The 19,754-nt window shown below is 38.7% G+C and overlaps 1 protein-coding gene across 6 annotated transcripts in view; it reads left to right on the top strand.

Moving 5' to 3' along the window:
• Nucleotides 1-19,754, top strand: part of MEF2A (myocyte enhancer factor 2A) — a 78,477-nt gene that overhangs the window by 32,346 nt on the left and 26,377 nt on the right. For all 6 annotated transcript variants that reach the window (XM_054273133.1, XM_054273129.1, XM_054273135.1 and 3 more), the window contains exons 2-3: nucleotides 1,633-1,830; nucleotides 6,243-6,446. In XM_054273133.1, coding sequence (XP_054129108.1) covers nucleotides 1,777-1,830; nucleotides 6,243-6,446 — 258 coding nt within the window. In that variant the 5' untranslated portion in view covers nucleotides 1,633-1,776. The remainder of the gene's footprint in view (nucleotides 1-1,632; nucleotides 1,831-6,242; nucleotides 6,447-19,754) is intronic.

Raw genomic sequence — 19,754 nt, 5'->3', positions numbered from 1 at the left:
AAATCTATATGCCAACTGTTGTTTCCCTGGAAGATATTCCCTGGGTGCTGTTGGTTGTATAGAGGCTGCTTCATCTGGTCTCCACTGTCTATTAATTACCTTCTTAGCAGCACCTTGGAAGAAATCCTTTTTCATGAAGAAAACAAAAGCAGTGCAGTGTTGGTGGATGTTTTCAAATGCTTTGCTTTATAGACAGTGTTATCCTGTAGACCAGTGGACATCATACTGTGCGTTGTTTTAATTTAAATTTCATTAAATAGTATTTCTAAATACTCTTGGGCGTTTTGTGATGTTTTTTTAAAGCAGTCCTTTGTTGCTGTCAGGTAAATAGAAAATGACATCCCTTCATTTTGTCATGTTCCTCCACCTCTGTGTTTTCCTCCCAAGAACATCATGTCTGTTTCCTCGGTGTAAATTGAATGTATTGTGAAGTGTAGCCTGTGACTAATCGCCTCTTGCTGTCTCTGCTCATTAACTGGCTGATGGTGATGTGGTTGCACCACTTTCTACACATGGCCTCAAGGATATGGCATGGTGACACCCAGATTAAAATATGCAAGGCTTTTCTTCACAAGATGTTTTGGGTTGGGAAGTTAGAGAGGTTATCAGCTGATATTGGGGCTGGTTTTACCCCTTTGAATGAGTATTAGGTGATAGTAAGATAAGTTGTACCTATTTAATGTCTATACATTCTAGTATATTCCTTATGTTCTAGAAACCATTGGATTTAAATTTATCTCCAGTCTTCTTCAGCTAATGTTGTCCTACAATTTAAGCAGTATGTCTGGATTATGGTTTAGCAATTATTTACTGAAAATACATCAGAAGTTTGTTAAATATCAGGTAGTTCAGTGCAGATTTAAATGTGGTGGCACACTGGCTTTTCAAGTTTCCTGCACATTTCTCTTGGTGAACAATAGAACTATGAAACAGGTGCTGGGCTGCAAATGGGTATTGGCAGATGTGGCACTTGCAGGTTATTGGAGAGAGAGAGAGAGAGAGGAGCTGTGTTGGGTCTCAGCTCTTCCTTGGTGTCATGGTAACCATGAAATACTTCTGTTGCAAAACTCTTTGCTCTGGTCTCTTTTAAGTAGGGAGATTCTCTTTCCTTCTCCTTTTTGTTTCCCAGTGGAACCCCAAGAATTGGCTCACAAAAGGAGATGTAATTTGGCTTAGGAACAGAAGCTTGATTTTCTCATGGCTTTGTTTTGTTATTTTTGTGATAATTTCATAAGAGAAAACAAGCAACGCAAAATGTTTCTTTATAAGGTTTTCTAAAATATTGAAGGGAGTTTACCAAAACTTACCAAATTAAATGTAAATGTGTGAAACCTCAGATAATTAAAGGCCTAAAGCTTAGAGTGATGAGCACCACCTCTTTGATAATTGTATTTTTGAGGCATTCAGTTGGAAGTGTGTGAAATTATTGGTCATTTTAAGTCTGTAGTTTGTACGTGGAATGCAGCAAACCAGTGGGAGTTTAATTAGAAGACAGTGTGTAGTATAATACTTTAATGAAAACACTTGATTTCTCACTGAAATTTCATGATGCACATGTTTTTTAACTCTATGGGTTTTTAATGATACTTCCTTTTTAGTAATTTGTACATTAATATTTTCAATTTTTTTTAGGTGCTTATAAGAAGAAGTAGGAACCATTTCTCAAGCTGAAGACACAGTAAAAGAAAACTGTATCATGTGTTAGAACACTGAAGAGGGACATTTCTTGGATTAGTTTATTTCTGGATTGCTAAACAAAAGAAAGAAGAGGTGAAAATGGGGAGAAAGAAAATACAGATCACGAGAATAATGGATGAACGGAATAGGCAGGTGAGAAACAAGTCTGCATGAACAGGTCCATCAGTAATCTTAAAAATTCATGGAAAGTTTGAATACACTCATCCTAATCCATTGTTCTAAAGCTGAGCTTTGTCTTCATCTATCCACAGGTGCCCTTGCCAGAATATGAATAAGAAACCTCAACGATTTTATGTCTGTTTGAGGAAAAAATGTTATTTATAAGTAATAACTCTTACTATTTAAAATTTTAAATTGCTGTTCCTATTTAAATGGTATCCTGCTGTGCTAGCAGTAGAGTGGAGGGGTGTTTTTAAAGACACATGGCTTGATCTGATAACTACTAGGAACACTCAGGAAGGATCTAGTAAAGGTATTTTCTGTAGCACTTTGACAGAGGAATTTGAGGTCGCTGTGGGCAGTATCCTCCGTCCTTTGGATACAGTAACAAATTCTGTTAACATTCTGTTTAAAAGCATCGATTTGTATTTCTTGTAAGAGCTGTTTGCTACAACAGTCTTTAAAAATTGTCAGTCAGAAGGGAAGAGGGCTCAAAATTAATGTTTCAGGGAAAGCTGCTCACTTGGCTGCTGCTGCCCTAACAGAGAGGTGCCCTGTGAACTTGAAAAGCACCAAAAGTTGATAACTCTTGCTGTAATGTTTCCTCTTAATTTCTGAATTGCTGCATGAGATGCAAAATAAAATTTTAATTGGACACTGAAATATAGTAGTGGGATAACTGGAAGCTGTTGTTTTTAAGGCAAATTATTACAGGAATGGCTTAAGGTCTTTAAGAGCAGTGCTGGTGGCTGAGGCCAAAGGTGCCGCTGGGCCGACGTCTTTTGTCCAGCGATGGTCCTGAGCAAATACGTGTGGGCTGGAGATGCACATGCACCCGACCCTGTAATCCTCTTCCAGCTTTTAACTATTCTTAGCTCAGGGATTTCCTGAGCTGGATGTGCTTTCCGTATATTTAGTAACCATTAATGGTTTTTTTGTTTGTTTTCCCCGCCCCCCACCAGGGAAGTTGTTCAGTTATCCTTTGAGCCTTTATAATGTTGCAGCTTTTACAACATCTTTTGTCTAGAATCTCCTACAGGTCTATTGCCTGTTGTTTCAAGAAACACCATTTTATTTGCCCTTTGTCATGGTTCTGCCAATTATTTAGCTCTTGTATGGAAGAGCCAACAGTGACTCCCTCTCTAGAGTCTGTCCACACTTGCTTATTTTCTCTTAAAGTAAGTTTTTTCAGGCTGTAGCTGCTTAGTTGTTTTAATACAGAATTTGTTTCGCACGTCTTGCTCCTATTCCCTGAAACCTTCTGGAGTATTGCTCCATTGCTTTGATGGCCAAGGGACCCAGAATTCAGGGTGCAGGCAAAATATGGACTTGTGTAGTGTTGTGCTGCTGTTTTGTTCTGTTCCCTTCCTGGTGTTTGATTTCCTTTTTTAACTTCTGAGCAGCAGCTTGATGTTGGGGTACTGTCAGAATTCCACAGGACTCTCTTGCTGCTGACACATCAGCTCAGAGCCCATTGTTTTGCTGGTGAGATCAAGATTGTTTTTCTCCCTGTATCACTTTAAAGCAATGTAAACTCTGAGAAGTCTATATATAGCAAGAAAAGTATTATTGGAGTTTGGGAGAAAGCCAAGTATTGTGTTGGAACAGCTTTAATCACCCAGTGACTTTATGTTTGATGTAGATAAATGTCTTAAGTACACGTAGTAAAAGTAGATGAATTAATGACTTCAGTTCTTTTCAGATCTTGCTCTACAACTTAAAGCACATGGAAGAGATGGGAATTGATCCCACTTATTCCTTTTTTACATGAATCTGGATTAAGTTGGGCAGTCTTGGTTTTGTTCTGCTTGAGGAACAAATAGCTTTACACTTCTACCCTGACTTTGGTGAGGGTTTTTTTCTTTTTTTTTTCCAGGAGAAATTGTTTTTTCTTTTGAATCCCCATCCCATTGTTCAGATTGAAACAATGGAGAGGAAGAGAATCAGTGCATTTGTATAAAATTTTACACCACTTACACCATTGCTGTGACTGAAGCAAAATAGGGAGATGAAATTCTAGTTTTGTTTCTGGCAGGTTTTTGCCTAGCACCTTTTTGGGCTACTTAGTGATGACGAAGAGGATTTAACTCTAACTTAAAAGCAGAATTAGGCTTGCCTTACCCTTTTTCTCTGGAAACTCAGATGAAAACACACTGCATCTTTTTAAAAGGTTTTAGAGAGATCAAGTAGTTTTTGTTAGTGGAATCTTACTTTTTGTATGTAGAGGTATTGATGGCCTTCATCCCCACTGTTGTCCTGTGGTTTTGGTAGCCAGGATATGGAATTTGAACATATTAGAATGCTCTGATGCACTGGGCATTTATAAGATATTTACTGGAGATTTTTTTTCATTGATCCAGATGAGGAGGGCATGCAGGGTTTGTTCTGGACTGAAAGTGTAGTTCACTTGTGTCCTGTCAGATTTTCTATGGCATGTCTAGCTGGTCACTCATGGACATGCCTGTGATGTCCTGGTTGGGTGTTTAGTTTGAGATTTAAATTTTCTGTGTTTGCAGATAGAATGGGACAGAGCTTTGCTTGCAAAGCAAGTTCGTATAACTTGTGTGGGAAGAAAAACTACTGTTTTGTCAGAAGCATCTTATTTCTGATGGGATTGTATGTGAGCTCAAAACAGAATATATAGACCATTCCTCAGGGGGATTATGATTGTCATGAGACTGTCATTGTATTATTAATTAAGCAGCTTTATCTTCTTGAATGAGCTGTAGGACATTTATCTTCATTAAGCTGAAGAGAATCCAGCACAGTAAATTAGATATCAAAGGAGCTCAATCTTGCTGCCTTTGCTGTCTCCTCCTCACCCATTTTTTTGCTAAGCAATATTAAAATAGTGCTGGGGAAATGATTTACCTGCAATAACGAGACATATTTTTTGAGTTTGATGTGGTCCTAAATGGAGCAGGAAAAAAAGAGAAATTTAAAGAACCAAGACTGCTTTTGGGTTCTGAAATGAAAACTGAGTTTAAAATAATCTCTGTATGTTGAAGTAAGGCTGAGGGTGCTGTGGTAGAGGGGTTTGTGCTAAGCACTGTCCAGGCACCAAGAGAGAAGTTGATGCCAGCAGAGAATCTCACAAGTGAAGCAGCCTTACAGGAGGTGAGAAAGATAAAATTCCAGTAAAGAAATGGAGGGCTCCTGTCCAGGATCCTGCTGGTCCTCAGTGGCAGCAAACCTTCATGCTTTTGTCTGAGGACTTCTGCAGGTGACACAGCACACACACATTTTGTTTATAATGCCTTTTTCCTGACAAACACTAAGCAGTAATAGCTCTCTATACCTGCTCACACCCAGGTAATAACCTTTTAGGTGTCAGAAGAACAACAGCTGTGTATCCTCTGAGTCTGTTAACATGGTGGGAAGAAAAGAATATATTTTGTGTTATTAATGGTATTAAAAAAGTAATATGTGTGAGATAATGAGGAGAAAAAAGCCTTCAGGTGTGTATATACAGAAGAAGTTTCCCATCCATTTTCCCAAAAACTCGCTATACAGCTTGGTAATTAAAGTACAGACACCCAGAAAACAGGTTTGATTGTTTCTTGTGTCTTACTTCATTCCTCTCTTGCGAAATCTCCCTGGCTGTTGTCTGTGGGACATGGGGTATGTGGATCACTCACCTGTCACAGAGGCTCGTGCTTGCAATTGCAATGGGGGGTGTCAAATGCAGTGACACTTTTATATCCTTACCTGCTGCCTTATGAAAGGAATGATTTTTTTATAATTTTTTTAATCCTAACTGATGGTAACTTCCATAACTGTTTCCTCCTTCCCTGATGGGCAGATGCCCCTGTGTGATGGTCTGTAATGGATTTGTTTCCCCACAGCAGTTCTAACTGGACAGAACAATTGTTTCTTGATGTTTCCAGGTGGCAGAAAACAAGTCAAATTATAAATGACTTAATAGCAGCAAAATAGCAATATTTCTTAGCTGTACATAATTAGGAATCATGGTGCATAGTAAGTGTTACTTCCATTGATTGTTCTGTTTTCTTTGATTTTATAATAATTAAGGTTGAGTACTACAGAAGAAAATATTGTGATACCTGGAAAGTCAGTCTATTGAACGGAGGAAATAAAGCTAAATTACCCTATTCTAACTAAAACTCTAATAAAATTGAACTCTTCTTGGTAGTTATTTACCAGTGGAAGAGTTGGGGCGTTTTGTAATTGTTTAACTTACTTTAGTAGAGAACATTGGGCCCTGAAATTGGCACCAGATATTATAGGCAGTTCTTGTGTTAAGCTGCATATTACAGTAGGAGTAAATGCTGTAGGTTCAGTCAGTGTATACCTTGATTGTTTTCCTTCAAACCCTTGTCATGTGTTTTAAAAAAATAAATCAATCATTATTCTTTCTTCTCTAGGTCACCTTTACAAAGAGGAAGTTTGGATTAATGAAGAAGGCCTATGAGTTGAGTGTGCTCTGTGACTGTGAAATAGCACTCATCATTTTTAACAGCTCTAACAAACTCTTTCAGTATGCCAGCACTGACATGGACAAAGTTCTACTAAAATACACAGAATACAACGAGCCCCATGAAAGCAGAACCAACTCAGATATCGTTGAGGTAACAATTTGAGAAGACACATCAGTCTTCTTATCTCCTTAATAATTAAAACATAGAGCAACACAGAGCATTTTAAGATATTTTAATCAAATGCTTTTAAGTTATTTAATACTGTGTTATAAATTGTAAACTACTGCTTTTAGTCTGGTTTCTCTAAGGCAATAACTTGTCTTTACAGCCATGTTGTTTTCCCATCTGCCCTCCACCCCCTGCCAGTTTCTGGGAAACATGTTTGATTTCAATCACATTTGGCAATGGAAATAGAGGTGTGAAAAATGGTTGTTTTTCTGGGGAAGGAGGGGGAGAAATGTTCAAGGTTTTTAATGGGGAGAAAAAATCGACCGAGTGGGAGAGAAAGGTCGGAAGAGTGCCCTCAGCCTAACAGACAATTATAGTTGGCCCTTTTTCTCCTCTGAGGTAGTAGCCACTTTACCAGTCATATCTTGAACATGGATCAAATCAGTCAGCACCTCTGCTGCCCCTCGTTCAGCAAAAAAAAAAAAAAGCCAAAAAAAGCCAATCTGTGGAATAAACGAACTTAATTAAATTTGTTGTCCAGTGACTGACAATTAAAATAGCAGCAGAACGACTGCAGTTTCTGCAGTAATAGAATAACATGAATATATTTACTCCAAGGTATTGGTTTCATCTACTTTTATAATGCTTGAGCTTTAAATAGAAACTCTTTTCAGTACATAATTTCTAAATTAGGTGCAGTAGAATTCAAGGATTTTCTTGGCAATTGGAGCCTTGATGTACTGTAACTGCATTTCAGAGCATGTCTCCAGTAGTCCTGTAAATAGACCAAAACAGGTGGCTGACTTAAGGGTTTAATTTAAATTCTGAAGTTGTCTTCTGAACAAATGCCTTGCTTTTTAGGAATGATTTCAGAATAATGATTAGCCTTGAATAGCTGAAGAGTCTATTGCCAAGGGGATCGGAGTACAGGGATGGTACTAGCTGATCTTGTACATGAGTGTGCAAGCAAAAAATCAGATTGACAAAACTGAGATACAGACAAATGCTTTATATTTCTTTCTGAGAGGATTCTCTGCTAATTTGTTAACTGTCTTTTATGATCAGAAAAAAACCCTCCCCAACTTCTGTCTTCAGCACTGAGTTCTCGAGAGAGGGATAATACAAGCCATGAAGAGCTGAAGGCTTAGTCACTGGATTAGCATAAATAAGGGATAGCCACTGGAGAGGAAGGGGAAACCTAATTCCTGCAGAATGAGCTTTGGATGGTGACAGACATGGGTTTGAGACAGGGATGCAAGTTCAGCTGGGTTTTGTTGTGCATGCAGGGCCTCTCTGTGTTGTGACTCATGGTAATGGTGCTTCTTCACATCACGAGGACTGAGGACCTCTTCCAGAATATTTCTGTGCAAGGCTGCTTTTTGGGGTTCCTCCTGTTGGTGGGTTTTTTTACCAGAGTCAGTTTGACCCCTGACAAGTACATTAAAAGTGCACTTAGCACCCCAGGGCAGATGTGCTCTGGGGGAACATGCAGGGACTCAACTGCAGATTCTTTCTAATTTTCTGCTCTGAATTTAATGTTTTATGATAGTGTGGAATTCAGGACTTTATTCCCATATTTCAAATACAGTGTAATTTAGGAATGCAGCCTCCTATCTTTTCAGATAAGCCCTGGGTGCTCTTTAGCCTGGTTGTGAAATATTTTTGGGTTTTTTCTTTCTGGATTGATGGGTGCTTGGAGTGTGATAGATGTTTAGTGACATCACCAGCATTTTGGAAACATGCTGAAAGAACACTGTAAAATGGCTTCTCTTTTTTTGTAATGACATTGAAATTCTATTTTAACAAATGAAAATTACTGCAGCAAAGCACCTAAAATCTGTCAAATTCATACTAAACTGAATTATACAAAGTAATTCCATTGTATGGAGTTACAGCTAATGTATAGATGTTTGGTAATTACCTTGCCTCCTTGAATGTGACAAATGGCATTTATTGGGACATTGGCTCACCATGGAACTATTCTGGAGCCACTGTGGTCCTGATGTGCATGACAGGAGGGTGAGTTTTCCTGGGCTAGAAGGAAGGTAATTCCACACAGCCCAGAAGCTGGGTGAGGGTGGAAACAAATCTGCTGCTACTTATTTCCAGTGCTGGGTAGATAGCAATATTGTAAATGATTAAGTGAAATCGATGAGACATCTTCCCCTTGTAGTTGTCTCCTGCTCAGTTTTGGCATAGGAATTGCTTTCATATGCCCAGAGCCTGGTGTCTTCTGTTGCTGCTGGAATGTTTGTGAAAACATAGTGGGAGGGAGAGCACTGGCGTCTTAAATGAATATTAGAAATTTTTTTTAATGCATGCAGTTATGTCTTTCACTGAACATGTTATTGTAGATGGGAATGATCTGTTGCTATCCTATACCTGTTCTTTCATGAGGTTACTGGAGTGGAAGGTAGTGCTCTTGCACAGCATAGATGTACCATACAGAGATATTGAAAAGAATGAAATTTTTATTCAGTGTGTGCTTTGAACTCTTGCAATACTGGGATCATGTATTTGGTTTTACAAACCCATAATGGCACAGTTGCAGATTGTTATGCTGAAGTGCTGTCTGTGATTTGAAGGACTTGCTGTAGGTGTTAAAGCATTTGATGCTTTAATGTTCACGGACCTTTCTTCTGTAACAGATTATTCTTGACAAGTAATTATTTTTCCTGAAGAAAGAAGTATTTCTGCAAAGTAAAATGGGAAGAATTTCAGGTTTTATCAGGATTCTGTATCCATATGGTCAACAAAATGTTTTCCTGTAGGAAAGACAATTTGAGACCTTGAGCATTCATTGTTTTAAATCCAAAGGAAAAGAGGGAGATGAACAGGCACTGTATATTTTCTTTAGTGCAGGATGTTAAGATTATTGCAGGTTATTTACAAAAAGATATCACTTCCATTTTGGGTCCTTCTGCCCCTCAATAAGGCCTCAGAAAGCAGCAGTTGCACAGTTGTTCCCTCTCTCCCAGCCTCACTTCTGGGAGTCAAGGGCTGAAGATGGCTCTTCCTGCCTATTTAGCTCAGCTTTTTATCTTTTTTCCATGTTTTAATTTTCCTTGACTGATACAGTAAAACAGGGTTTATTTCACCTACACTTGGCCATGGTGGGTTTTGCTTGTTCCTCATCTCACCTCATCAGACTGAGGTGATTTGATTTTTAGGAGCCTGTGTAAAATGTGACCTACTTTCCCAGTTGGCATCTGTGCCCAGGAGAATTCCGGGTGGGTGTCAGTTAATGAGCCTCTCCTGTGCTCTGTAGCTCAGTGCTGTTTTCAGTGTGGAGTAATGTGCTGAATAAGGCTTAGGTTATAGCCCAGATATTGACAGCTGTCCTTGAAATAGGTAATGATCTGTAATAAAAATTGTAACTAGAAAGTACAAAAAAATCTCTCTTAAACTATGGCAGATAATTATTGCAATCATGCTCATTCTTGTGGAAGGACTGCTCTGGTGTGAATTCCAGCAAATGATTTGGATGTTTTTATTAAATACCTTACCATGGGAATAGGTGGCTATAATGGGCAGTAACATTTTTGATGGTTTGGTGTGAGAGTGGTTTTGTCATAGTTCAGCCAAAGCAGGTAAATGACCCTGCTGCTGCTTTCAGCAGGGTCAACAAGCCAGTTTAATCTTCTGCTGTAATCAGCTGTTTTCTTGCATTAAAATCCATTTCATCTCTGCCTTTTCACCAAATGTTAATGGAGCTGTTAGAGGAGCAGTGCACGTTGTGCAGTCAGGAACATCTCGGGGATCAGAGCTGGGATTGTTGGCTCCTGGCTCCGAGTGAGCACGGAGAGCTCAGCTGCACGTGGAGAGCCTGCAGCAGGAAGAAGCAGATGCATCTCCCCAGCCAGATGGAGCATATGCCAAGAGACAAGTGTAACAGTGTGGGGAGCATAAACAGAAAAGTTGGTGTTGAAACACTGTGTTTATAAACCAAAAGCTCTCTGGTTTTGTTTTTCATCCAGCTTTCTCCACCTCCCAGCATTGCTTCTTTTCCAGGCTGGGAATAACCAATGTGTATTTTGAACTGTTGTTGGTGCGTAGTAGTTTGTTTTGGTAGCACTTGAATTGGTTCATTGCTTCCTTTTTTTTTAAATTTGGGTTGACTTCATGTGAAAATGAAGATCTGGGAATTGTATCTAAATATATACTTGGATGCACACATACAAAATTAGATGAGAATGACCTTCAGTTAATTGATCTTGTTTCCTTCCTTGGTGGATACCTGGTGTATCCGATCTAGATAAGGATTTGCAAAGCAATTTGGGCTTCTGTATCTTGCTATTCAAAGCTAAAAAGTAAGATGGTGGAAACTGGGCCAAATTCTTCAAAAATAATTATTCCTTTAAATGTTTTATAACACAAGCTACACCGTAAGTTTTTAAATTTATTTTTAAGAAGAAAGTGCCCCGCAACCAAGAAAATGAAAACTGATACTGAATGTATGTGACTAAAATCTCCAAATCTCTGTGAAATGTCAGCACAGCTTTACAGAACTGTGAGGTGGCACCAGGAATGCTGATGGTTAAACACACACTGGAGATTGGAGGGAGGCTGGCACTGAGATGTGTTAACATTGTTTTGCATTCCTGCCTATTTGATAGATGGAGAACTGCCAGAAGTGAGCAAAACCTGGGGGAATAAAGAAAGAAAAAAGCTTTGGGCTGATAAAAGAACATGTATTGGTGTAGTATTATGTATTTTTGTAGTTCAAACCACTTGATTTGGTCTCCAAACACTGTGGGAATAAGTGGTGCACATTTAAAAGAAGGAAGAAGCTTAAAAATTATTTCAGTGAAGGAAGGAAAAGACTTGGTAATCTGCCCATGATGCTGAGAAAATGTAGGCATTATTGGGCTTGATTTGCTAAATGATTATGTAAATGTAATTATACTGCATATAACATTTCAAATAATTTGAGATGGCACACAAATACCTTTGAGACATTTTAAGGAGGTGGTTGAGGAGGATTTATGTATGGTTAAGGACTAAAATTATCTTTTAGCTTACCTTAAAAAGAGGGAAAGTGCTTGAAAGCTGAAGTGGTCTGGAATGAGTCATCAAAAGCTTTTATATATATGTATGTATACATACATATATATACACACACATATGTAAATTTTTGTGTCTGTGTATAGTGGTTTGAGTCTTATTTTTTTTTCTGGTAGAAAAAAATAATTTTTTCTAGTATTTTTTGCTATAAACCTGACTTATAAACAGGTTCTACCTAGGGATTTTAGTTCCCACTCATGGTTTAGGAAAAAACTACCTTGAAAAATTTAAAATGTGGTCAAGATAGCACATATTTATTTTCAGTATTGTGACAGAAGACAACTGTGCATTTTGTGCTGAACAGAACAATTGCCCCTCCTGATGATGTCTTTGTCTCTCATTTCTCTCCCCTCCTCTTTCTTTTTAGTTTGGGAGATTAAATTCAACTCTTAATTCCCACAGTATTTTTTTTAGCTGTTTACTGTTATTGATTTTTCCATATCTTGCATTTGGTAATACCGTTTTACTCAACAATGTTATTTTAATTCTTTGGCTGTGCTGAAATTGCTTCGTACATACACATGATTAACGTACCTCTTTATTTATTTATTTCAAAATATCAGATTACTGGTGACTTTAGGCAAGCTGACAGTACGGGCAAAAAGTTGTTGTTCTGAGTTAATGTTGTTTTGCATTCCTCCATTGCTGATTTATAAAGAATTTTCAGAAGTAAGATAGATTTTTTTTTTTTTGAAGCAGCTTTGGTTCGCCTGCAAATAATGTAAAGCTGTGCTTCCCTTGTATCTAAAGCAGTGAATAAATTTAGTGTTTTAGGGTTAAGAATATGTTATTTCTTCTACCTCTTTAAAACACTGCCGGTGCTTTAAATTTACCATGCTCTGCTGGTATTCTGAATTTTGATGAATTCCAGATTTAGTCACTACTTAAAGCATATAGATATTTGAAGTTTGTCTAGAATGCATCTTTTTATAGAAATTTCTGAAGTCTTGCTAATAATGACTGTACGTGGCTGCTGTATTGCCAGCAGTGATTTTATGTAGCTGCAGTTCAGGGTGCTCTCTGTCCTACGCCAGCCCTGTCACAGTTACACCAGTGACATGACTTGAAAGCTGTGAACTGAAATTCGCTGTGATGTTCTCATTTTTTAATAAACTACCAGAAAAAGCTGATCACTGAGTGATGAGTGGCAGCTGACTTGGCTGTGCATCATTACAATCTCAGATTGGATCGGATGCTCCTCTGGAGGCTGTGCTGCTGGGAGGGCCAGGATCCTAAATCCCTGTCAAATACTGCTACAGAGCTTTTGTGTGCTCTACCAAAAATCGCTGCAGAATCAGCACTGCAATGGGCAGGGACTGGATTCTCCTCTGTCTGAAAATTGGTTTTATTTCCCAGCTGCACAAGCAGTGTTTTTCCAACTGTTTCTGCTCTGTGTTAGGAGAATATTTTTATTTTTGAAATTTATAGGGCAGACACACAAGGTCCAGTTCTCACACCCACTGCTCCGGAAACGCTTGTCAGAGATTGAGTTCTGGGTTTAGCTGTTCTGGAGACATTGTGTCAAGTAGGATTGAAAATTGACTCCAAGAAAATCTGCAACAGCTCATTGCTTGTTAGTGCTGGAGTTCATGCAGGCAGTCACACAAAGACATAATTATTGTATGAACAAGTTCTTCAAGCTGTGCTGGTCTCATGTATTCTGCAGCCCTTGTGTTGCTGCAGAATTCGGTGCTTTTGAAATTCTGTAGTGACAGAAAAGTGTATTTTTACTTTGCAATTTCAAAGTGAGGACCATGGCATCTGTTGATCAAGAGAGAGTGACTTTACACAAGCTGTGCGTGGAAAGAATAGACCCAGAACAAAGCATCTCCTGCAACTACAGCAAGATGAAGGACTGTTCTTTATGTGGTAGGCTTGATTTCAGTGCAGACTTAATGTAATCCCATCTTTTGACTTCAGGCTCGTGGCTTTGGTTGTGTGTTGTGGCAGGGATTATCCACCCTGCAGGAGGGACAGCAGCACTGCAGCCTCTTGATCGTCTCTGTTGCTCACGTTCTGTTTGAGCATGAGCTGCCCAAAGGAGGGGAGGGTCATCTCCTGTGCTCCACTGCTCCCTGCCTTTTGCACCTCACCATGTCTGCAGTTTCTAATATGTTGCTTTTGAATAATTTTAATGTGTGGGCCACGAGCTGATGGTGCTTGTGCTGCAGAAGGCTCAGGGAGTCTGGGGCTTGTTCCGTGCCAGGGTTTTACTGCAGGTGCTGTGGCTCATGGGGGCTGTAACGCTCAGCACTCACCTGGACAAAACACTTCCCTTGTGGTGGCTCCTGGGGTGGTTTGGGGACCAGCTGCACCTGAGGAAAGAAAATACTGGTGGTGGCAGTTCCTGAGGTACAGACCTCTAAATACCCTGACAGCCTGTGACATATGACAGGTGACACGCAACATGTGACACGCTTTTCTTTGCAATACTTGCAGGCAAGTGCACATCCAGTTCATTTAGTGACTTACTCAGGTTTTTTTGGTACATCTTATTATGTCACATCAGTGATGTGATATTTCAAATGGGAGCCCTGTATGTCATAGTGTAGACTGTGCAATGCTAGGCAATTTAGTTCAATTGGCAGTAGGGTGAATTTTAATTTAAATTTTATGTTTTACTGGAAATACTAGGTAATTTCAACAGGAAGTGAATAATAGATTTTTTTATTAAAAAATCCCAAATATTTTGGGAATGTTGTGAAGATTTTTTAGATCAAAGCTGTTTTACGTTGTCCCATTGTAAACTCTTCTATAACTGTAACAAATGGGTACCATTTAAAGCCCTGCTCTTTCCTGCAAATAAATTAAAATTCAGTGCTTGCTGATTACAATGATTTTAAAAAGAAAAAATCAAGCATTCCAGAGCCAGTTTTATCTGATGTTGACATGAATTACATGATAAAGCTTACTCAAATTTCTCTATCCCTGATTCCTGTACAGCCTTTTCTTTCTACCTCTTAAGGTCTCACCTTTGATTTCCCACCCCTTTTCACATCAAGTCAGGACAGTCTTCAAAGTGGTGCTCTGGCTTTTGAATAATTTGCACTAAATAGAGGCTATGCAGAAAAAAACATGTTAAACATTTAACATGTAAAAAAACATGTTAAAATGTATTGTGTTGACACACAACTGAGAAGTTCTGTATTTGATACATGAATGGGGACATTATTAGAGCTGTATCTGGAAGTCCCACATTCCCATTATCTTAGTTCAATAAAACCAGAGATGTAATTGCTTGTACCCTATTTCCTTATTTTTGGGGAGGCTCTCTGTTTCCTGTTGTACACACTGATCTCAGCTGGTGCTTTCAAATACCTGCTTTCAGTTGTCTTATTCAGCTGGATTATTTTTTGGGGTGTTCTTTGGTGAAACAAGGTGGTTGTTCCATACAAATATTAAAGGTGTTAGAGCTTGTTCTGGGAGATGTAGCCAGTGCCCATAATCTTACATGTGAACACTGTTTTAACAATAGCATAAATCCTTGGAATCTACTAAACATTTTCTTTGGGAATGGTTGCCATTCGTGTTGTAATTACTGTTTTGATAGCAGTAAATTATCTTGAGTACCAAGACTCTGAAACAGTTCTGTTATCCTTTCCAATTTTAAAGCTGTAAAGAACTATTCAGGACAAAAGGTATTTGTAATGGCAATACTGCATGGGCAGGTAGACCAAAAGAACCCCATTCTTTTTATTAAATGAATTCTAATCAGAGTTAAGCCATTTTTTTTCTTGGCAAACTCTGAGTAGGAGATAATATTTTTCCTAAAGAACTTCTAAAAGATTATGAGGGATATTATGCAGATGGATTGCTGCACTTGGAAACTTTTCATGTTCCATATGGCTTATCTGCAGTGCACTGTTGCTGAAAGGAGGCCTTCAGTCAGCTACTGCTGCTGCTGATTTATAATTTAACCATTGCAAGTACGTGAAGATCTGCATTTGGGAGCTGAGTTTGTAGCTCTATGTGTTGTTATTTGGGTGAGGGCTGAAGTAAAGTATTTATGTATCATGAAATATCTCTTTCAGTGTTCTAACATAGAGCTGTGTTTTGCTCCATTTTACCATCAGTTTTGTTTGCTGGCAAATTTATAATCCCTGGAAGGACTATAAAATGTATTTAATTTATATGCTAAGGAGTAATTTTTGCTTCTTGAAGATGAATATCAGTCTATTTTGTCTTTTTTGTTTTAATAAAAAGATTGAAAAAGATCGAGTTAAACTGGCACTTTAGTACTCTTTAATGGGAAAATCTAGTTGATGGTTCTGTCTGTAAAACAGGTAAAATGCAAATCTGCTCAGTGATATAAAATTTAATGATCTACTGAGTTGGATAGAAAGTGAAACAAAGACAAATGCATCAAAAATTGGACTTTGAGAGCTTGACTAAGCTGTCACTGTGGAAACAGCATTATCAGTGCTAATGGATTACTAATCATTTTAAGTCTCAAGGAGTTCATTTAGGACCAAGCAATCCAGCTTGTTTGTAGGTCAGCAACTGCTTTAAAAAGTCCACAGTTCACAGATAGTGTTTCTCTAAAATCACAAATACAAGCATGCAGCTGCCTTTCCCATAGCTTCTAGTCCAGAGCTGGGTAATATTCTGGGGATGAAGAGTGGATTTTATAGCCCGGAAAGTTCTAATTCTTTAGTAATTGCTTGTGGTTATCTACTTAAAATAATGTTTCACAGCAAAGATGCTTCAGGCTAGAATTGAAACTTCATGCCATATCAAGTCTAAAAACCTTTTGTATGTGTTATTTTATATAAATGAGAGTTTGAATCCTGAGTGCCATCTTTATCATATCTGGGAGGAATTTGACAGCTAGCTTTCATGTTTGGCAAGCCAGGGATACATGTTAAAATTTGCCAGATACTGGAAGTGGTCCAACATTTGAAACAAGACAGTGTCTTTTCTTAGAGTGGTTTATAGCAGGGACACTGATAAAATTTCAAATCATGAACATTTTTCATTTGTAAATGCTGAATACCTTTGCCTAGAATCGAACATAGAGCATGGCTAAAAGGGCTCTTCTTTTTCTTTGTATTTGTATGGATAATGCTAGGCAGGCTTAGAAGTTTTTTTATTTGTAAAACCCTGGAATAAGTAATTAATCCTAAACCTCCTTTTTTTTCTCCATAGCAGGCTATAATATTTGGCCAAGAAATACAATAGCTGTAGCAAACTTTAAGTACTGCACTCAGAATTTTTCGTGTCCATGTATTTTTGCATAATGGCAATTATTTGCTTTTTAAATATCACTACTAATTGAGCACAAGTATGGAAAATATTATTTAAGTAAGCTGAAAGGAGAGTAAGTCAATAGTTCAGATTTTCTTTAGCATGCAGTATTATGGCTGGGGAGCCTGCCAGAAAGATTGGGAAGGTCTTGTTCTTTAAGAAGTTAAGCTCTCCAAGTTGCTTAGCTCATGGAAATGTCTGTCATAATCTAATTTGGCCTCGTGTGCGTTTCAGGGAAGTTTTGAAAGCTGGGCACCACTCCTTCCCTGAGCTGGTTTGGGATGGATGTGTTTGTGGCTATAATTAGAATGTGAAATTTGAACTGGTAGCGTGGCAAAATGTAGTTGAAAATGTGTCAGGGATACTGAAAGGAGCAGTATTAGGGCTAAATGTAAGTAGCCTCCCAACTCAAAGGACAGGAAAACAGCTCCATAAGGAAATTTGCAGATGCTTCAGTGGTTGAAGTTGAGAATATTAATAGAGCCTGAGGAAAATCTATCGAGTTTGTAAACATCACATAAAACAATACACTACATCTATCTGTGGAAAAAGAGTTTCAGCCTACAGAAAAAATGTTGATGAGTTTAAATAGACAAAACACCATTACTGAGTTGAATTATTTGGTTTTTCTCTGGCTGTTCTCGTTTGATGTTTGTGGGGATTCACTCCTGTTTGGATTTTAGACAGTGGTAAATTCATGTACAGGGCACTGTAGGGTCAAGGTCTGACTCTGCAGAGCTGTGTTGTTAATTTAGAGAAAAGAAACAGCAATGATGATGCTTCTGTAGCCAAACTGACCCGCAGGAAGTTGAAAAACTAAAAATAGCTTTTGGTGACTAAGAATAGTCCTCGGGTACTTGAATGTGTTTTATACATAATAGGGGAGACATAATGATATCTAAAGGATGAGACACCTTACTGTTGTTCAGGCTGATGAAAGTGGAATATTTTGTGTTAGAAAAGAAGAGAAAAACAGCCAGATTTTAGGCTTGGCTTCTTGGCAATATATGTATCAGGAAGCAAATAATAAAACAATTGTCCTGCTTTCAGCAGGATGTTTCTGTGCATGCAGAGCCTGTAGTGATACAAGTGGTCCTGGCCTGCTGAGGGAAGGGAGCAGAGCTGCAGTAAAGGAATATGCCCTGCTTTGTCTCTCTGATCTTTCATGTATTAAGAAAGAAAACTGGGTGGGAATCTGGTGCTCTGACTGCTTTATTTGTCCTTCTTTCTGTGACTATCACAGAAAAAAAAAAGGTGTGGCTCTTGATGTAGGATGTGACCGTCAGTGGTGGTGTGGCTGAGGTTTGCTGCTGCCTCCTCTGCCCACACATTGGCCACCCACCTATTCCTGCTGCAGATGAGTATAAACCAGCAAAACCAAGTTAAATAAAGAATGGACAAGGAGAATTTTTTTTTCATTTTAGTGAGACAGAAATACTCTCCACTATTGAATGGCACCTCCAGAGCATCAGGGAACTTTAATCATTTGTCCTTTTGATATCCATGGTGGAGGTGCCTACCAGAGCAGCATTAATACTTAGCAGTACTGGCAGGGCTTTTCCATTACTTCAGGCCTGAGGAACATTTACACTTTAAAAAGTTATGATATTTAAAACATATTTACTCTAAATTTGTGCTGCTTTGCAGCTTTTCCATGCTCTGATTGCAAGAGCAGAAGGAGAACTAGCCACAGGATTTAAGTGAAAGGGTTTGTCTTTTCCAAGGGAAATCACTTTTCATTTCAGTCTTAGTCAAATTTTGGACGTGGTTTTCCCAGTGATTTGGGATGAAATACCAAGAAAAATCCTCTCTGGCCAGCTCCAATAGTAAGTGCAAAAATAGAGCTGTTAACATGATACATGGTAGCTTTGACAGCAGCAACCATTTCCTTTTTGTGTAATATTACAAGAAACCAAGCACTGAGTGTTTTGAATGACCTGACACTTTTTTACACTTCATAACACTTTTTACACATGAGGTCATCCTAAATTCTTGCTTTAAGGCAGAAAAATATCATTTCCTGACGTGACAATGAACATAATCAAGTTCTTTACAGTTCTGCCAGGGCTGGTAAGGAGCCCAGATCACAATATCAGAAGTCTTGGCTTTTTAACCAAACTCACTGATGGGAGCACAAAACCCACTGATTGTGCTCTTTAATCATGAGCAGCATTTCCTTTTGGAGTGGGATGGAAAGCCGGGGTCTGGATGGGAAGGGGCCAGCTGGGGGCTGTCACTTGCTCTCTGGAAGCAGTGACCCATCCATGTTTATGGGTTCAGAGTTCCTGTTCCCCAGAGCTGCCCCTGAGCAGTGTCTGGAGCCCCTGGGAGGGGCTGGAACAGGCCTGGAGGAGGTGGTGGCTTCATCTCCTGCTCTGGGGCCTCAGCAGCCTTCGGGCTTCCACGTGTCTCTGTTGGATTTTGTGGAAGATGAGATGGTTGAATATCAGCTCTGCTTCCTCAAGAATCAAACAATAAATGACTTTATTGTGCTTTTATACTCTTTGCTATTTGTATTATCAGTTCAGTAAAATTTATATTGAATCGTAGAGAGAAGCCAGTTATTCCTTTCTGTTGTTGTTTTGCAAGAAGCCCTTCTTCTGTTCCTTAGATGCTTCTTGCCAAGGCATGGTTCTTTTCTTAAATTAGCAAAATGCTAATTTTAATTGCAAAGTGCAATTAAAAACTACTTTGCATATGTGTGGGGAAGTTCAGGAAAATATTGGGGCTCATGTACCATGTGCTTGACTGCAATATTTAAACCCATCATAGCTGGTCCAGCCATTCTCATACAATGTTTTCTAAGCGCTGCCATTCGAATCAAAATAAATCAGTACTAGACTAAGAGTGGAATAGAAGCAGTTCACAGCTCCTGGGTCATTCTGCAATATCAAGATGACCAAAACTCTCTGGAACGCTTGTCTAGTGACTTTGTGTGTCACAAAAATGTATTTTTGTGTTTACTTCGTTCTTTTAAAAAAG

The sequence above is a fragment of the Melozone crissalis genome, unplaced genomic scaffold (genome assembly GCF_028551555.1).
Source record: "Melozone crissalis strain CALT ecotype California unplaced genomic scaffold, PUWL_Pcris_2 ptg000014l_1, whole genome shotgun sequence".
NCBI lineage: Eukaryota > Metazoa > Chordata > Aves > Passeriformes > Passerellidae > Melozone > Melozone crissalis.
The sequence above is the reverse complement of the archived record's forward strand: the minus strand, read 5'-3'. Positions and strand labels throughout refer to the sequence as shown.